The 14,790-nt window shown below is 42.2% G+C and overlaps 1 protein-coding gene across 1 annotated transcript; it reads left to right on the forward strand.

Annotated features, from left to right (window-relative positions):
• The first annotated feature begins 265 nt into the window (after positions 1-265).
• LOC136884781 (cuticle protein 21-like) lies at positions 266-14,257 on the forward strand. The gene is made up of 4 exons (XM_068230038.1): positions 266-277; positions 3,097-3,143; positions 3,267-3,650; positions 13,732-14,257. Exons 1-4 carry the CDS (start codon positions 266-268, stop codon positions 14,255-14,257), a joined length of 969 nt encoding a protein of 322 aa, XP_068086139.1.
• The last annotated feature ends 533 nt before the right edge of the window (positions 14,258-14,790 follow it).

Here is a 14,790-nt window from a genome sequence, read left to right on the forward strand (position 1 = left end):
CAGGTCCAAGGTGAGAGAGAGTGAGCCAGTTCGGCCCATGGTCAAGGCGTGTCCCAGAACATACATTCTCCCGAGATGTTATGTGAGCTGTATATAGTACTATACTGTCCCCCCGCGTGGAGTGGTGAAAGGCGAATGTCGTACAGCAGTTTCTATTGCTTGCATCACAAAAGTAGCAAATCACTCACAAGTCAGTTATATAAAAGGAACTGTTCACCACTGTCCAGTACATCAGTCCTAACGAGATCAACGTAGGAGCAACACCATGGCAACCAAGGTGAGTTCGTGTATCAGTGACTTCAACGCTAGTATAAAACAGAAACATCGGGGAGGATTCAAAAATACATCACAACAGAAGTACTACTGTCGTTTAATCAATGAAATTACGGATATTGGAACAACGGCTAAGTGCGCGTTTATTTCACTTTCATATAATAATGTCTATTTTACGATTTTTTGAGTTCCCGTGGTGCCGGATTGTTGACCCCCAGAAGTTCTTCTACGCGCCAGTAAACCTAACGAGAAAATATTAACGTATTTGAATACCTTCAAATACCACCGTACTAAGGCGGAATCGAACCCTACAACCGGAGCTCAGAAAGCCGGCGCTCTACCTTTTGAATTACTCAGACCAACGCAATGTATTGTACACTAAATATAAAATCCGTGTAGTACCCTACGAGACTCCTTGAGAATTTTACTAACTGCTTGATTAGCCGAAAGTCTAGAATATAGCGCACAGGTAAAGAAATACAGTGCAAATTCTTAAGTTTCTAACACTTTCTAACAACAGGTAGTTTTAAATAGAATATTCTTAACAGTAACCATCATGAAAATATATTTTGTTAATTCAAACACATCAGTTTAGAACTAGAAATCCGTTTTATCTGGAGGGACGGAAAAAATAACTGTAAAACCATTTTCTTTTTTTTTACACTCTGCTTTACGTCGCACCGACACAGATAGGTCTTACGATAACCGTAAAACTTCTAAATATTGGTACATCATCCAGTCCTTGAGACAGAAAATCTGATCAGTGTGTGTGCTAACAGATCCGCGGTCAGGTATCTTAAGACAGATATACGTGGAGAAGAGTAGTTTTTCGCTCTTGCCACCATCCAACCAGCAGTCAACCAATATTACACGTTCTAGTTCAGAAATTGACTACCGTACGTCCAATGTTCTTTAACCACTACATAAATCACACGATTTAATGCCATTACACGACTACACCGGTGAATATCAGGATGACACTTCCGACACAAAATCATGCTTTCCTCTCAATACTAACCTCAGCTAATTACAAGAATACACATACGAACAAGTACACGAGGTTGTTGACCACATTGTTCCAAACCTCTTACACGAAACGGCAAGAATACCAATAACATAAATTTTAACTATCCGTGGCAACAGTCTGGAGTATTAAAGGAAACGAATTGTAGCTCCCTCATAGGTTTGGATGACACATGTACAACAGGACTAGATTTCCACTGTAAACATACTAATAACGAAGAAATGCATAGCGAATACAATGGCATAGTTCAACATGGCAGAAATTTAGTGAAAACTTTCTTCCTGGCTTTTGGGCCATGTGCAACCTGTAAGGAATGTTTAGTTTCATCTAGAACACAACACGCAATCGCAACGTAGTCCAGTGGGCTAGCTCGAATGAACTCCGTTTTAACAACTCAGTTTGTAACACCCGAGAACTGTGACAAGAGCTTCGCCTCGATTTAGAATATGAGCACTAAAAAAGGAGACTGTTCCAGTAAAAACCGACTCTCTGGTGACTGCTTTTGTGGAGTTTTCTTCATTTTCAAATATATATCGAAGTTAACGAGTAGATAGTGGCCAGACGACTTGTCTCTTCGATTTTCACTCCATGCCTTATGTGATTAACTTTTTGGTTAGTGGTAATAGTTATTAACATTTTTCTTTGCTAATGGCTTTACGTCGCACCGACACAGGTTTTATGGCGATGATGGGATATGAAAGGCCTAGGAGTTGGAAGGAAGCAACCGTTGGCTTAATTAAGGTACAGCCCCGGCATTTGCCGCGTGTGAAAATGGAAAACCATGGAAAACTATCTTCGGGACTGCCGACAGTGGGATTCGAACCCACTATCTCACGGATGCAAGCTCACAGCCACGCGCTCCTCACCGCACGGCCAACTCGCCCGGTATTATTATTGCCATTTTAAAGGGAAGTACAACTGAGCAATCATTCTCTCTTAAAACTAACCAATAATTAAATAGGAAAAGGCAACGCATCGGCAACAAGAGAAAGATGTCCGGCTCCATGAATAACTGGTTAGCGTGCTGGTCTAAATTCCAAAGATTTCTGGGTTCGATTCCCGGCCGAGTTGAGTATTTTAATCTTCATTGGTTAATTCCGATGCCTCGGGGCTGGGTATTTCTGCTAAATTCACATCATTACAATTCCTCATAGGTATGACACGACCCTCACACACACGCAGAGCACCTGTACTGTGTCAACTCGAAAGACTTCCACCAGGCCTCTTTGGAGGCCACACACAATTACTAGGGGAAGAAAAGGGTCCCAATGGGCGTGAGAAAGTGTAAGACTCAAAAGGCTAGGGCCAGAAGGGAACAAGACACAAGCAATTATAAACAATGCCAGGCTCAGCTACGAGAACAGCGGTCCCCAAACCAAGTTGAGAGCCTCTGGGACGGTTACCCCTTTTAGTCCCCTCTATCGACTGGCAGGAGATACAATGGATGTATAGAAACACCGCAATAGCCGAAGGTACAGTGTGGTTGCTTGTAGGGATTATTCACTCCTATATTTATACTGTTCTTCGTAATTCTTCCATACACTGTCACATTTTTTTAAATACTGTCTTTTTAGATTGACGAGAGGAACTCGTGATTCTTTGTCAGAAATTGATTTCTAAGCTCTTTCTGAGTAGATAAGAAAGCAGTTTTGATTATGTGCCACTGAAGAATCTTACAACTTCCATCAAAAGTAGATGGTGGATGAAACACAGAGTGTAATGCTTCAGAAAACACTTTACAGAATCAATTCTGATCAACCAATGGATGTTTATAATATTCGATCTTCTTTTAATTTCAGCTGTTCATCTTCGCCGCTGTCGTAGCAGTAGCTCGCGCTGGAATCATTGGCGGGCCCGCCTATGCTGCCCCAGCATACGCTGCCCATGCCGCTCCCCTGAGCTACGCTGCTCCTGCCTACGCTGCCCATGCCGCTCCCCTGAGGTACGCTGCTCCTGCCTACGCTGCACACGCCGCTCCCCTGAGCTACGCTGCCCCAGCCTACGCTGCCCATGCCGCTCCTGTGGCCTACGCCGCCGCTCCTGCCGTAGCCAAGGTCGCTGTCGCTCCCCAGCCCTACGCTCCCGCTCACTACAGCTTCTCCTACGGAGTCCAGGACGCTCACACCGGAGACTCCAAGTCCCAGCACGAGACTCGTGAAGGAGATGTCGTCCAGGGTAGCTACAGCCTGGTCGAGCCTGACGGCACCCGTCGTACCGTAGACTACACCGCTGATCCCCACAACGGATTCAACGCTGTCGTCCACCGTGAGCCCGCTGTTGCTGCTGTAGCTAAGGTCGCTGCCCCTGTGGCCTATGCCGCCCCCGCCTACGCTAAGGTCGCCGCCCCAGTAGCATACGCTGCTCCTCTAGGCTATGCTGGTCACGGTCTTTCCCTCAAACACTATTAGATAAATTATGCCAACCCCGATACCTCATGAGACTGTATTATGTATTCCTGTGTGAGTGATTGTGTGTTTGTACAAATAAATTAACTATCAACAAATTTGCTTTATCAGTTTCTCAACCTGAACACCCATCATTCACTACTCTGTACGCGAGAGAGCGTGAGATATATTGACATGAAAAGCAGACTGTGGAAAGGGAAATACGAAACGCTCTAGAGTCACAATATATACAAATTAATTTAATTTGAACGTAGTGCAAGTTATGTGCATTAAGATTTATTTTTGCTTTGTTTTTGTTAATAACTAGAGCTCGGATTTTTAGGCAGTATTTGGTTAGAATAGAAAATTACTCATGCGGGTAACAAGTATAGTCTACCCTGCACCACGATTATGTTATGAGTGTTGCATTAATAGAGGAGTACGGCCAATCAGAACTCTAGAATTTATGTTACCATCGCAACATCACGGAAGAATGGGCTAGAAAACATTTCCTAATAACCTATTACTACCTAAATCTCCGGGGTATAATAATAATTAACAGCATCCATATCGAAGTCGAAATTAGATCCCCCGTATGTAACAATAGTAGTAACTTATCTTTAATCAAATTTTCTTTGATCTCTCTGCTGAGGTTATCCCGCAGCCAGGGAATATTGCGTCTCGTACTTGTAACAGACTAGGCAGTGTATTGTATTTTAAAGATTTTAATCTTGGCTTGCTCTTCATCAATGTTTCCAGGTCTCCCGAAATTTCAGGAAATCTCGCGATTTTTTGCAACACGCCAGAAAACCCGAAAAAAAAATCTCTCCAAATTTCTTCTAATCCAAAGTTAAGGAAAATTAATAATAATGATTAATGATGAAGTTAAGCAACATTGGGCGTGGTCAACATTTGGATGGGTTGCCACGCGCTGTTGGTGGGGGTAAGGGAATGGAGGAGCGGAAAGGAACTGGCAACCCTACAGTACGTATACTCCGGCTCAGGCACACCTCCGCGGAGGTTCGGACCTGCCTTCGGGCAGAATACACACCTTACCTTCTCACTACATGACGTTTTGTCGATAGCATCACTCATTAGGTACTTCCCCGCATTCACTCCAAGCTCGAATTACGTAATCTCTCCCCTCTTCTTATTGAACCCAAAACTCACGCTAGACTGCATCATTCGAAGGGGAATCACCGACCCGCAAATAGAACACACAATCTGCGTCCTGCTACGATTTCAAAATTGACGCACATTTTCTACGCCTGGTGAATAATTACATTTACAGGAAGAGTGGGGAGAAAAGGGAAGAAGAAGAAGAAGAAGAAGAAAAGAGTGGCCACGGAGTAAAGGTGACTGAAATTGTACATTTTTCTCATAATAACTTTAAATGACTGTTGCATTCTTTAACTTAATTATACGAGTATAACAACATTTCAGTGCTCGAGAAACGACCGAAATTTTCATAAAAACTCCCGAAATGTTTACGTACAATCTAACGATTTTTTACTTGTAGACATGGCAACACTGCTCTTCATTTTCCTTCACTGCACCTCGCTTCTAACTTAACAATGTTTCTTGACGATTCTGAATTAAAGCCATTTGAATGGACATAACGTACGGCGAAATCCATCACCCACAAAGCTGATCATAATCTTGGCATATGACAGTCAAGATGGTTTAGTGTGCCATCCAGTTCCTCAGGGAAGGACTGCAAAAGCACAGTATTACGTGTCATTCTTGCGATATCATCTTCGTCGAGGATTGTTGGGTAACCCTATAATCCTACACTGCACTATGCCCCCACCCCCACCCCAATGGAAAGTAGGAGTAACTAAAATAAACACGGAAATTAGTACTATCACTAACAAAAATCCTGTTTTATAAAGCAGAAGATTAGTGCGCAGCGGAAACGAAAAGATTTCATGATATGGAAGCGGTCGAAACTGGAGTGTGAAACAGCCTGGAGCTGGACCTGAGCCTCATACTCATAAGGCAAATAAAACAAACATTAAAAGGCTCTTCTACCAATAACATGAACAACTTTTTAAAATAATGACAGATTTATCCAAATAAATATTAAGAGAAAATCAAACAACTTTGTGGCCTGGCGTAAAAGAATTAAAGCACAACAGAAGGGAAAACAAACACGCCCTTCATTATATCAAGAATCTCCAAACACATCCGCAATTCCAAAACCAAAAGACATAGCTAGGTTCAAATTAATCAATTCAGTACTCCACACAATTACTTTACTTTTATTCATTTTACTTCAAGTCAGTTCACCGGACTCGACCCAATCTCGTAAATTCATTCTTTCATATTCTCATCGGCTTCACACCAAGCCAAACCAACTTTCTTTACCTCCAATAATAATAATTCACACCCATAACAATCCCTACAGAAGCCTCAAGGGGTAGATAATGGAAATTAAATGCCGTATGTTTTTTTTTTTGCCGGGAGTGTCCAAGGACATGTTCGGCTCGCCAGGTGCAGGCCTTTCGAATTGACTCACGTAGGCGACTTACGCATCGTGATGAGGATGAAATTATGATGAAGACGACACATACACCCAGACCCCGTGCCAGCGAAATTAACCAATGATGCTTAAAATTCCCGAACCTGCCGGGAATCGAACCCGGGTCCCCTGTGACCAAAGGCCAGCACGCTAAACATTTAGCCATGGAGCCGGACAGTAGATAATGGAAAAAATACGTGACGTAAGAATAAGGGCAGAAATGTCAAGATAAGACCAAATATGCACTGAAGGAACAAAGCATGGAACGTAATACACGAATAAATAAATAAATAAATAAATAAATAAATAAATAAATAAATAAATAAATAAATAAATAAATACATTGTCATAGTTACCTTAGATACAAAAAGCAATATAAAAGAGAAATATTCTTAAGAAGCAAAACATACAAACGACAAAAATTGCCAAGATTAGAGTAAATGACAGAGTTAATTAAGGATTGAAATCAAATCAAATCAAATCAAATCAAATCAAATCAAATCAAATCAAAGACTACCATATACGTGTCCACACGTGCAGACACGTAAATATAATTAAAAAATCATACTAGGAGCAGTAACTTGATGATACACCACAGCCCATCGATCACCATTTATAATACAGGTTACGTAATTTGCTCATATTGCCCACTCAAAACAGGGAAACAGATCGCAACTTGTAAGAGGCCTTAGTATATACACATCTCACCTCACAACAAATAATTCACTCTGCTAAACGCATCCCCATAACGTAAAATTGATCCACGTACGGACACTGGGTGCAACAGACGTGAAGCATTAAAACAAGACTGAAAAAGGCATGAGAAGTGAACCGTAACCACACAGCACAAATTAAACAACGGCTTACACACAGCATTCACTCCACCACACATACAGTAAAACAGGACGTATACCAGAATAATTCTAACAATTATGCAAGGAAAATTAAAAACTAACGAAGACATATCACTCTCGAGCTGTAAGGTTATGAATAGAGTCCGGAATTCTATGCATTAATAGGTTAGAATGCAAACTCACTGACGCGAGAAGCAAATATAGTCTACTTCCACAACGATTATGCTATAGGGATTGCATTAACATTAGAGGTACGGCCCATCAAAACCCCTATAATTTATGTTACTCTTCCTACATTATGGAAGAGCGGGTAGCCGACATTTCCTACTAACCAAATTAGTTTGCAATCTAACCTATCACCGCATGAAAACGAGGGCTTTAGTTATGAATAACAGAGGAAATCATAAAACTCCAATAGATGTCTACGACAAAGCATCTCGTCACCAAGTTAGCACAAAAAGAAAAACACATTCCAAAAAGGAATGATTGAAAAACTATCATGATAAAAGTTACCTTCTACAACAAAAAATGTTTTCATTCCTCCCCTCAAGGGGGAGGCCAGGCCTCCTAGACGGCGACGCCGCGCCGTCTCTCAGACCGGGAGATTTTTTACGGTGGAAGAGATGTGCGAAGAAGGTGAGAGGGGTGGCGACCGTGGCCTATATTAAGAATTGTCCCGGCATTCCCTCTTAGTGCAGGAGAATGAAAAACCACGGAAAATCATTCTCAGGACAGCCATCTCCGTCTCCCGAATACAGAGGCGTAGGGCCATGGTACAACCATAGCCACCCATCCTCTGCTCAGTTGGTCGGTCGCAGTTCACCGCCATCGGACCAGACGAAGCCCACTCTCCAACTGCCGAAGTCACCTTGAGACATTTCAAATCTCCGAAATCCCCGATAGCGAGGAAAATAACCTTTACAACGATCAAAATATCGTTTAAGTCAGAAAGGCCATATTTATATCATTCGCCTCCATTTTCAGCCATCAATCCAAACAAGAGTCAAAACAAGGAGAATCAGGAAGGTCAAGGTAGGGTAGAAAGAAAACTTTCACGACAAGACGTGACGCGGGCGCCATCTGTAACGTATTGGATCAAGTCAGAGCAACACACCACTTCTTGAATCAAAACCAGCCAGGATGCTATAATAACAGCTGATCACAAAAAAATGCGAATCCATTGCACATATACAGGACATGAAAAGAGCCATGGTAGTGGTTCATTTTCCAGCTTCCCCCTGAAAATGAGTCCTTACTTATTGTTCAGGCAATAAGGGCTTATTTTACACAGGGGCCACATGGATTAAAGCTAGATGACTTACAGCTAACTTAACCAGGTAATCACAATAACACTCTCATGCGTATTTTTAAACTTTCCACAGAATTTACGTACTGTCCGCTCACTACGAGCCATTATTTACACACTCCGACCATGTGAATAAAACATTCTTCCCTTTCAATATCGTATTTTAATCCACTGTAATGACTGATCCCTTGAATTATATTACTTTTCTCTCCTTCTTCAAACTTTTCCGACTCTCTTTCATACAGAATTGCAATTCCTTTTATTTCCTCTATCTCCCCAGGAAATGGTGTATCTCTTTTCCCACCAAGCTCGATAGCTGCAGTCGCTTAAGTGCGGCCAGTATCCAGTATTCGGGAGATAGTGGGTTCGAACCCCACTATCGGCAGCCCTGAAGATGGTCTTCCATGGTTTCCCATCTTCACACCAGGCAAATGCTGAGGTGTACCTTAATTAAGGCAAGCCCGCTTCCTTCCCACCCCTAGCCCGTTCTTGTCCCATCGTCACCAAAAGACTTATCTGTGTCGGTGCGACGTAAAGCAACTTGCAAGAAAAAAAAATATTTTCCTTGAAAAGAGAAGGTTTTATTATCACCCTTTAACGGACATAAAAAGGCATATCATGAATTCAATCATATTAAAATACTATTTAAATAGCAATCCCAATTAAGCTTTTACGTGTCTCTCTGACAGTAGGGTTTTAATAAGGATAGGTGAGCCTTAGATGTCTTGTGATTCCTCAAATTCTCTAGCTTCACCATTATCGGACCAAGGAACTCTACTACTTTTTTTATGGGCTGGACCATTTCTGGCAGAACTTGGAGCCCAGTTTATCGACAGAACATGTAGGAAACATTTTTAACAAAACTGAGTCTCCAACCCTAAAAGGAATGGCCCTCCTACCTTTATTGAAACTCCGTGCCATCCTTTTTTAATATGTTTTAAGTATTCCAAGGTAATCTTCCATTTTTCTTGGACATCGATATTGAGAGATGGTTCTGGGAGATATTAGATTTTCCCCTGCAGCTGGAGCGGTTCATTCACGTGCCTTCCTAAAAACAGCTCGCACCGAGCTCGATAGCTGCAGTCGCTTAAGTGCGGCCAGTATCCAGTATTCGAGAGATAGTAGGTTCGAACCCCACTGTCGGCAGCCCTGAAAATGGTTTTCCCTGGTTTCCCATTTTCACACCAGGCAAATGCTGGGGCTGTACCTTAATTAAGGCCACGGCCGCTTCCTTCCCACTCCCAGCCCTTCCCTGTCCCATCGTCGCCATAAGACCTATCTGTGTCGGCGCGACGTAAAGCAACTAGCAAAAAAAAAAAGAAAAAAACAGCTCGGCCGGCGTGTGGCGGTTCGACTCGTGAAAAGCAGAGACAGATTAATATCCCAATGATCTCGATTATTAGAACGAAACGCGGTTGGACATATTCTCAGGTTGCGATGAAACCATTCTACATGGAACGGCTCCGGATTGCGTGGACTCAAACGTACATGTGACTTTACGATACAAAGGACCAAGAATTCAAAAACAGAGACACGAGGAGAAGTTTGATATCAAAGAAGCAGAAGAAGATTGGTATAGATCAGCTACCGACTTGTACATATTCTGAAGATATGCGCTGGATTGCTTTACGTTTCTTTGTATACATTTAAGTGTTTATTTTCACGTTGTTTTGTCTTTATTTCTGTGTAATCCGATATATTTTGTAATTCGAGTTTGCGTTATCCCCAATCAGCTCCAATTACAAGGGCCTACAGCAAACCCTTATTAAGGAAAATAAGTAATATTGATACTAACTTGCCTTCAGAACGCTAGCAGATAGCCACTCCCCCCAGTATATACCATATCCAGTGAGTTTATGGGGAATAGAAGAATAATTCATAGGCACTCATAGCTTTGAAAACTATCATGTTTCTAGCCCTTGAATGGAAGCAACACCAATTGATATTTAAAAACCGAAAACCGGTATCCTTAATATTAACCACAAGTGATCGTATGGATTGTAAATAATTATTCTACGGTTTATGCCATTGCGAACGAAAATGCTATTCAACCGGCGCAACGGGAAATCCTTGGTCCGGTCACCGAAAAAGGGGCAGCAGGTCCAAGGAGAAAGAGAGTGAGCCAGCTCGGCCCATGGTCAAGGCGTGTCCAAGAACATACATTTTCCCGAGTTGTTATGTGAGCTGTATATAGTACTATACTGCCCCACCGCGTGGAGTGGTGAAAGGCGAAGGTCGTACAGCAGTTTGTACTGCTTGCATCACAAAAGTATCAAATCACTTGTAAGTGACTTATATAAAAGGAACTGTTCGCCACTGTCTAGTACATCAGTCCTAACGGGATCAACGTAGGAGCAACACCATGGCAACCAAGGTGAGTTCGTGTTTCAGTGATTTCAACGCTAGGATAAACCAGAAACAACGGACAGTTTTCAAACAATACATCGCAACAAAACTATTAATGTCGTGTATTCAATGAAATTACGGGTAATGGAACAACGAAACAGTGCGCGTTTACCTCACATGATTTTGTTGGTTTTAACTAATTTTACGGTCTTTGAAGTTCACGTGGTGCCGGATTTTTTCCCTGCAGAAGTTCTTTTACGTGCCAATGAATCTATCAAGAAAAGATTAACGTATTTAAGAAAATCAATTGCCACCAGACTGATCCGGAATCGAACCCGCCACCTGGAGCTAAGACGGTCAGCGCTCCACTGTCTGAACTGCTAAGACCGGCTTATATCAAAATGTAACTGTGTAGTGCCCTACGAGACTCCAGGAGAATTCCCACACTCTATTAGCTGAAAGTCTAGAACATAGGGCATTTTAAAATATATGTTCAGTTTTAAGCCCTAAGACTGGTTGAATACTCAAAAGCTCCGCCATAGGCTGTCATATATGGCCTAGGCATCACTGAAGAGGCGTATAAGGAAAATGAGGAGTGAGGTAGTTTCCCGTTGCTTTCCTCGCTGTAAATATATACAGTGCAAATACATAAGATTCTAAAAACAAATAGTGTTGAATAAATTATTCGTATAAATCAGCATCGCAAGAATCTCTTTTGGTAATTCAAATTCAGCCGCTTAATAATAATAATAATAATAATAATAATAATAATAATAATAATAATAATAATAATAATAATAATAATAATAATAATCATTATTTTCTCAGCAGGGACGGAATAAATTAACTGTAAAACTTCTAAATATTGGTACATCATCCAGTCCTTGAGATTGGCAATCTGATCAGTGTTTGAGTTAACAGATCGACGGTCAGATATCGTAAGCCAGATATTTGTGGAGGAAAGTAATTTTTCGTTATTACCACCAACAACACACGGTCTAGTTCAGGAACTAACTACTTTACATCCAAAAATCTTCAATCAGCATATAACTCCCAGAATTCGATGCCATAATACGGCTACACAGGTGAATATCAGGATGAGACCTACGATACAAAATATTCTGCTTTCCTCCCAATACAAGCTTCAGCTAATTACAATAATACACATTCACAACATTGCAAACATACAAGCAAAGTAAACGAGGTTATTGACCACGGTGTTCCAAGCCTCTTACAAGAAACGGCAAAGATACCAATAATATCAACTTTAACTATCCGTGGCAATAGTATGGAGTGTTAAAATAATATTGTTATTGTTTTAGCGTCCCACTAACTACTTTTAAAGGTTTTCGGAGGTGCCGAGGTGCCGGAGTTTTGTCCCGAGGGAGTTATTTTACGTGCCAGTAAATCTATCGACACGTGGATGACTACCGGACTGAGCCACTGAGCCAAGCTGGAGTATTAAAGGAAATGAATTGTAGCTCCCTCATAGGTTTGGATGACTCCTATACATCATGACTAGATTTCCACTGTAGACGTACCATAACGAAGAAATGGATAGCAACAATGACATAGTTCATCATTGCCGAAATCTAGTGGAAATTTTCTTCCTGGCTTTTAGGCCATGTGCCACCTTTAAGGATTGTTTGGTTTCATCCAAAACACAACAAGTAATCTAAAAGTAGTCCAGCGGGATGGCTGGAATGAACTCCGTTTTAAAAGATCAGTTTGTAACACTCGAGAACTGTGAAAAACAGTTACACCTCGATTCAGAATATGAGCACTAAACAAAAAGGAAATTGTTACAGTAGAAGTCGTCTTTCTGGTGACTGCATTTGTGGAGTTTTCTTCAGTTTCAAACTATCTAAAAGTTAACGAGCATACAGATAACAGATGGTAGCCATAAGACATGTCTCTTCCGTTTTCACTCCATGACTCATGTGACTAGGTTTGTGATACGTGATAATGGTCATTAGTTTTAAAGGGAAATACCACTGAGTAATCATTCACTTTTAACACGAATCAGAAGCGAAACAGGAAGTTGAAACGTATCGGCAACAGGGAAAAGATGTCCGGCTCCATTAATAAACGGTTAGCGTGCCAGCCTATATTCTAGGTTTTCCTGGGTTAGATTCCTGGTCGAGTCGAAAATTTTAATCTTCATTGGTTAATTCCGATGGCTCCGGAGCTCAGTGTTCGTGCTGTTTTCACATCATTATAATTCAACATAGGAAGGGCGCTATCTGCACAGACACGTAGGCCACCTATACTGCGACAACTCGTAAGACCTGCACTAGGCCTCTTCGGAGGGTTCACGCCATTATTAGAGTAGGAAAAGAGCCAAAATGCCCGTGAGAAACCGTAAGACGCACAAGGCTTCTTAACCTAATACTGCCGGGGCCAGAAGTTAAAGAGAGTTGATCAAGGAAAGTTGGATAGGAAGATATGAATATGGGACCGACACAAGCAAGTATAAACAATGACAAACTCAGCTACGAGAACAGAGGTCCCAAACCCAAGTTGAAAGCCTCTCGGATGGTTATCTCTCTAAGTCCTCTCTTTCGATTGACAGGAGATACCGTGGATGTATTGAAACGTCGCAACCCATAGCCGAAGGTAATGTGTGGGGGTTTCTCAATATTATACAACCTCATATTCATACCGCGTTCATGGTTCTTCAATACATCGTCCAATGTTTTAGAAAAGGATATTTATTTAGACTGACGAGCGGATCTCGTGAATCTTTGTCAGTATACATTTTAGCTCGTTTTGAATTGGTATGCAAGCAGTTTTAATTATGTGCCACTGAAGAATCGTACAAGTTCCGTCAAAGTTAGATGGTGGGTGATACGCAGAGTGCAACAGCTCAGAAAACACTTTACATATCAATTCTGATCAACCAATGGATGTTTATAATATTCGTTCTTCTTTTAATTTCAGCTGTTCATCTTCGCCGCTGTCGTAGCAGTAGCTCGCGCTGGAGTCATTGGCGGGCCCGCCTATGCTGCTCCTGCCTACGCTACGCACGCCGCTCCCCTGAGCTACGCTGCTCCTGCCTACGCTGCCCATGCTGCTCCCCTGAGCTACGCTGCTCCTGCCTACGCTGCGCACGCCGCTCCCCTGAGTTACGCTGCTCCTGCCTACGCTGCCCATGCCGCTCCTGTGGCCTACGCCGCCGCTCCTGCCGTAGCCAAGGTCGCTGTCGCTCCTCAGCCCTACGCTCCCGCCCACTACAGCTTCTCCTACGGAGTCCAGGACGCCCACACTGGAGACTCCAAGTCCCAGCACGAGACCCGTGAAGGAGATGTCGTCCAGGGTAGCTACAGCCTGGTCGAGCCTGACGGCACCCGTCGTACCGTAGACTACACCGCTGATCCCCACAACGGATTCAACGCTGTCGTCCACCGTGAGCCCGCTGTTGCTGCTGTAGCTAAGGTCGCTGCCCCTGTGGCCTATGCCGCCCCCGCCTACGCTAAGGTAGCTGCCCCAGTAGCATACGCTGCTCCTCTAGGCTATGCTGGTCATGGTCTTTCCCTCAAACACTATTAGATAAATTATGCCAACCCCGATACCTCATGAGACTGTATTATATATTCCTGTGTGAGTGAGTGTGTGTTTGTACAAATAAATTAACTATCAACAATTTGCTGTATCAGTTTCTCAACCTGAATACCCGTACCCTAGAGAGCGTGAGATATGGTGAAATGAGAAGCATACTGTGGAGTCACAAAATATACAAATTAGTTTCATTTCAATGTAGTGCAAATGATGTGCATAAAAAATTTTCTCCTCTTATTAATAACTAGAGCCTTTTTTTTTAAGCAGTGTTAGGTTAGAATGCAAACTTACTGAAGCGGTTAACAAGTATAGTCTACCGTGCAGAACGGTTATGCTATGAGCTTTGCATAAACATAGCGGTACTGCCCATCAGAAACCCTAAACAACGTTTCGTAGTAATCAAATTAGTTTGCATTCTAACTTATTATTGCTTAAAAACCCATCGAATATTAACCCTGGAACCTGCACAGAATAAAAGAAAACAGTATGTGAATGCACATCAAAGACATAAATTAACCTTCTCA

This window comes from Anabrus simplex, chromosome 13, assembly GCF_040414725.1.
Source record: "Anabrus simplex isolate iqAnaSimp1 chromosome 13, ASM4041472v1, whole genome shotgun sequence".
Taxonomy (NCBI): Eukaryota; Metazoa; Arthropoda; class Insecta; order Orthoptera; family Tettigoniidae; genus Anabrus; species Anabrus simplex.

Bases quoted from the DNA above. Each gene is read 5' to 3' on its own strand.
- LOC136884781 (XM_068230038.1), top strand. The intron at 3,144-3,266 runs TGGCGGGCCCGC...CTACGCTGCACA, and splicing joins GTAGCTCGCGCTGGAATCAT to CGCCGCTCCCCTGAGCTACG. The intron at 3,651-13,731 runs ATACGCTGCTCC...TGCCTACGCTAC, and splicing joins AAGGTCGCCGCCCCAGTAGC to GCACGCCGCTCCCCTGAGCT.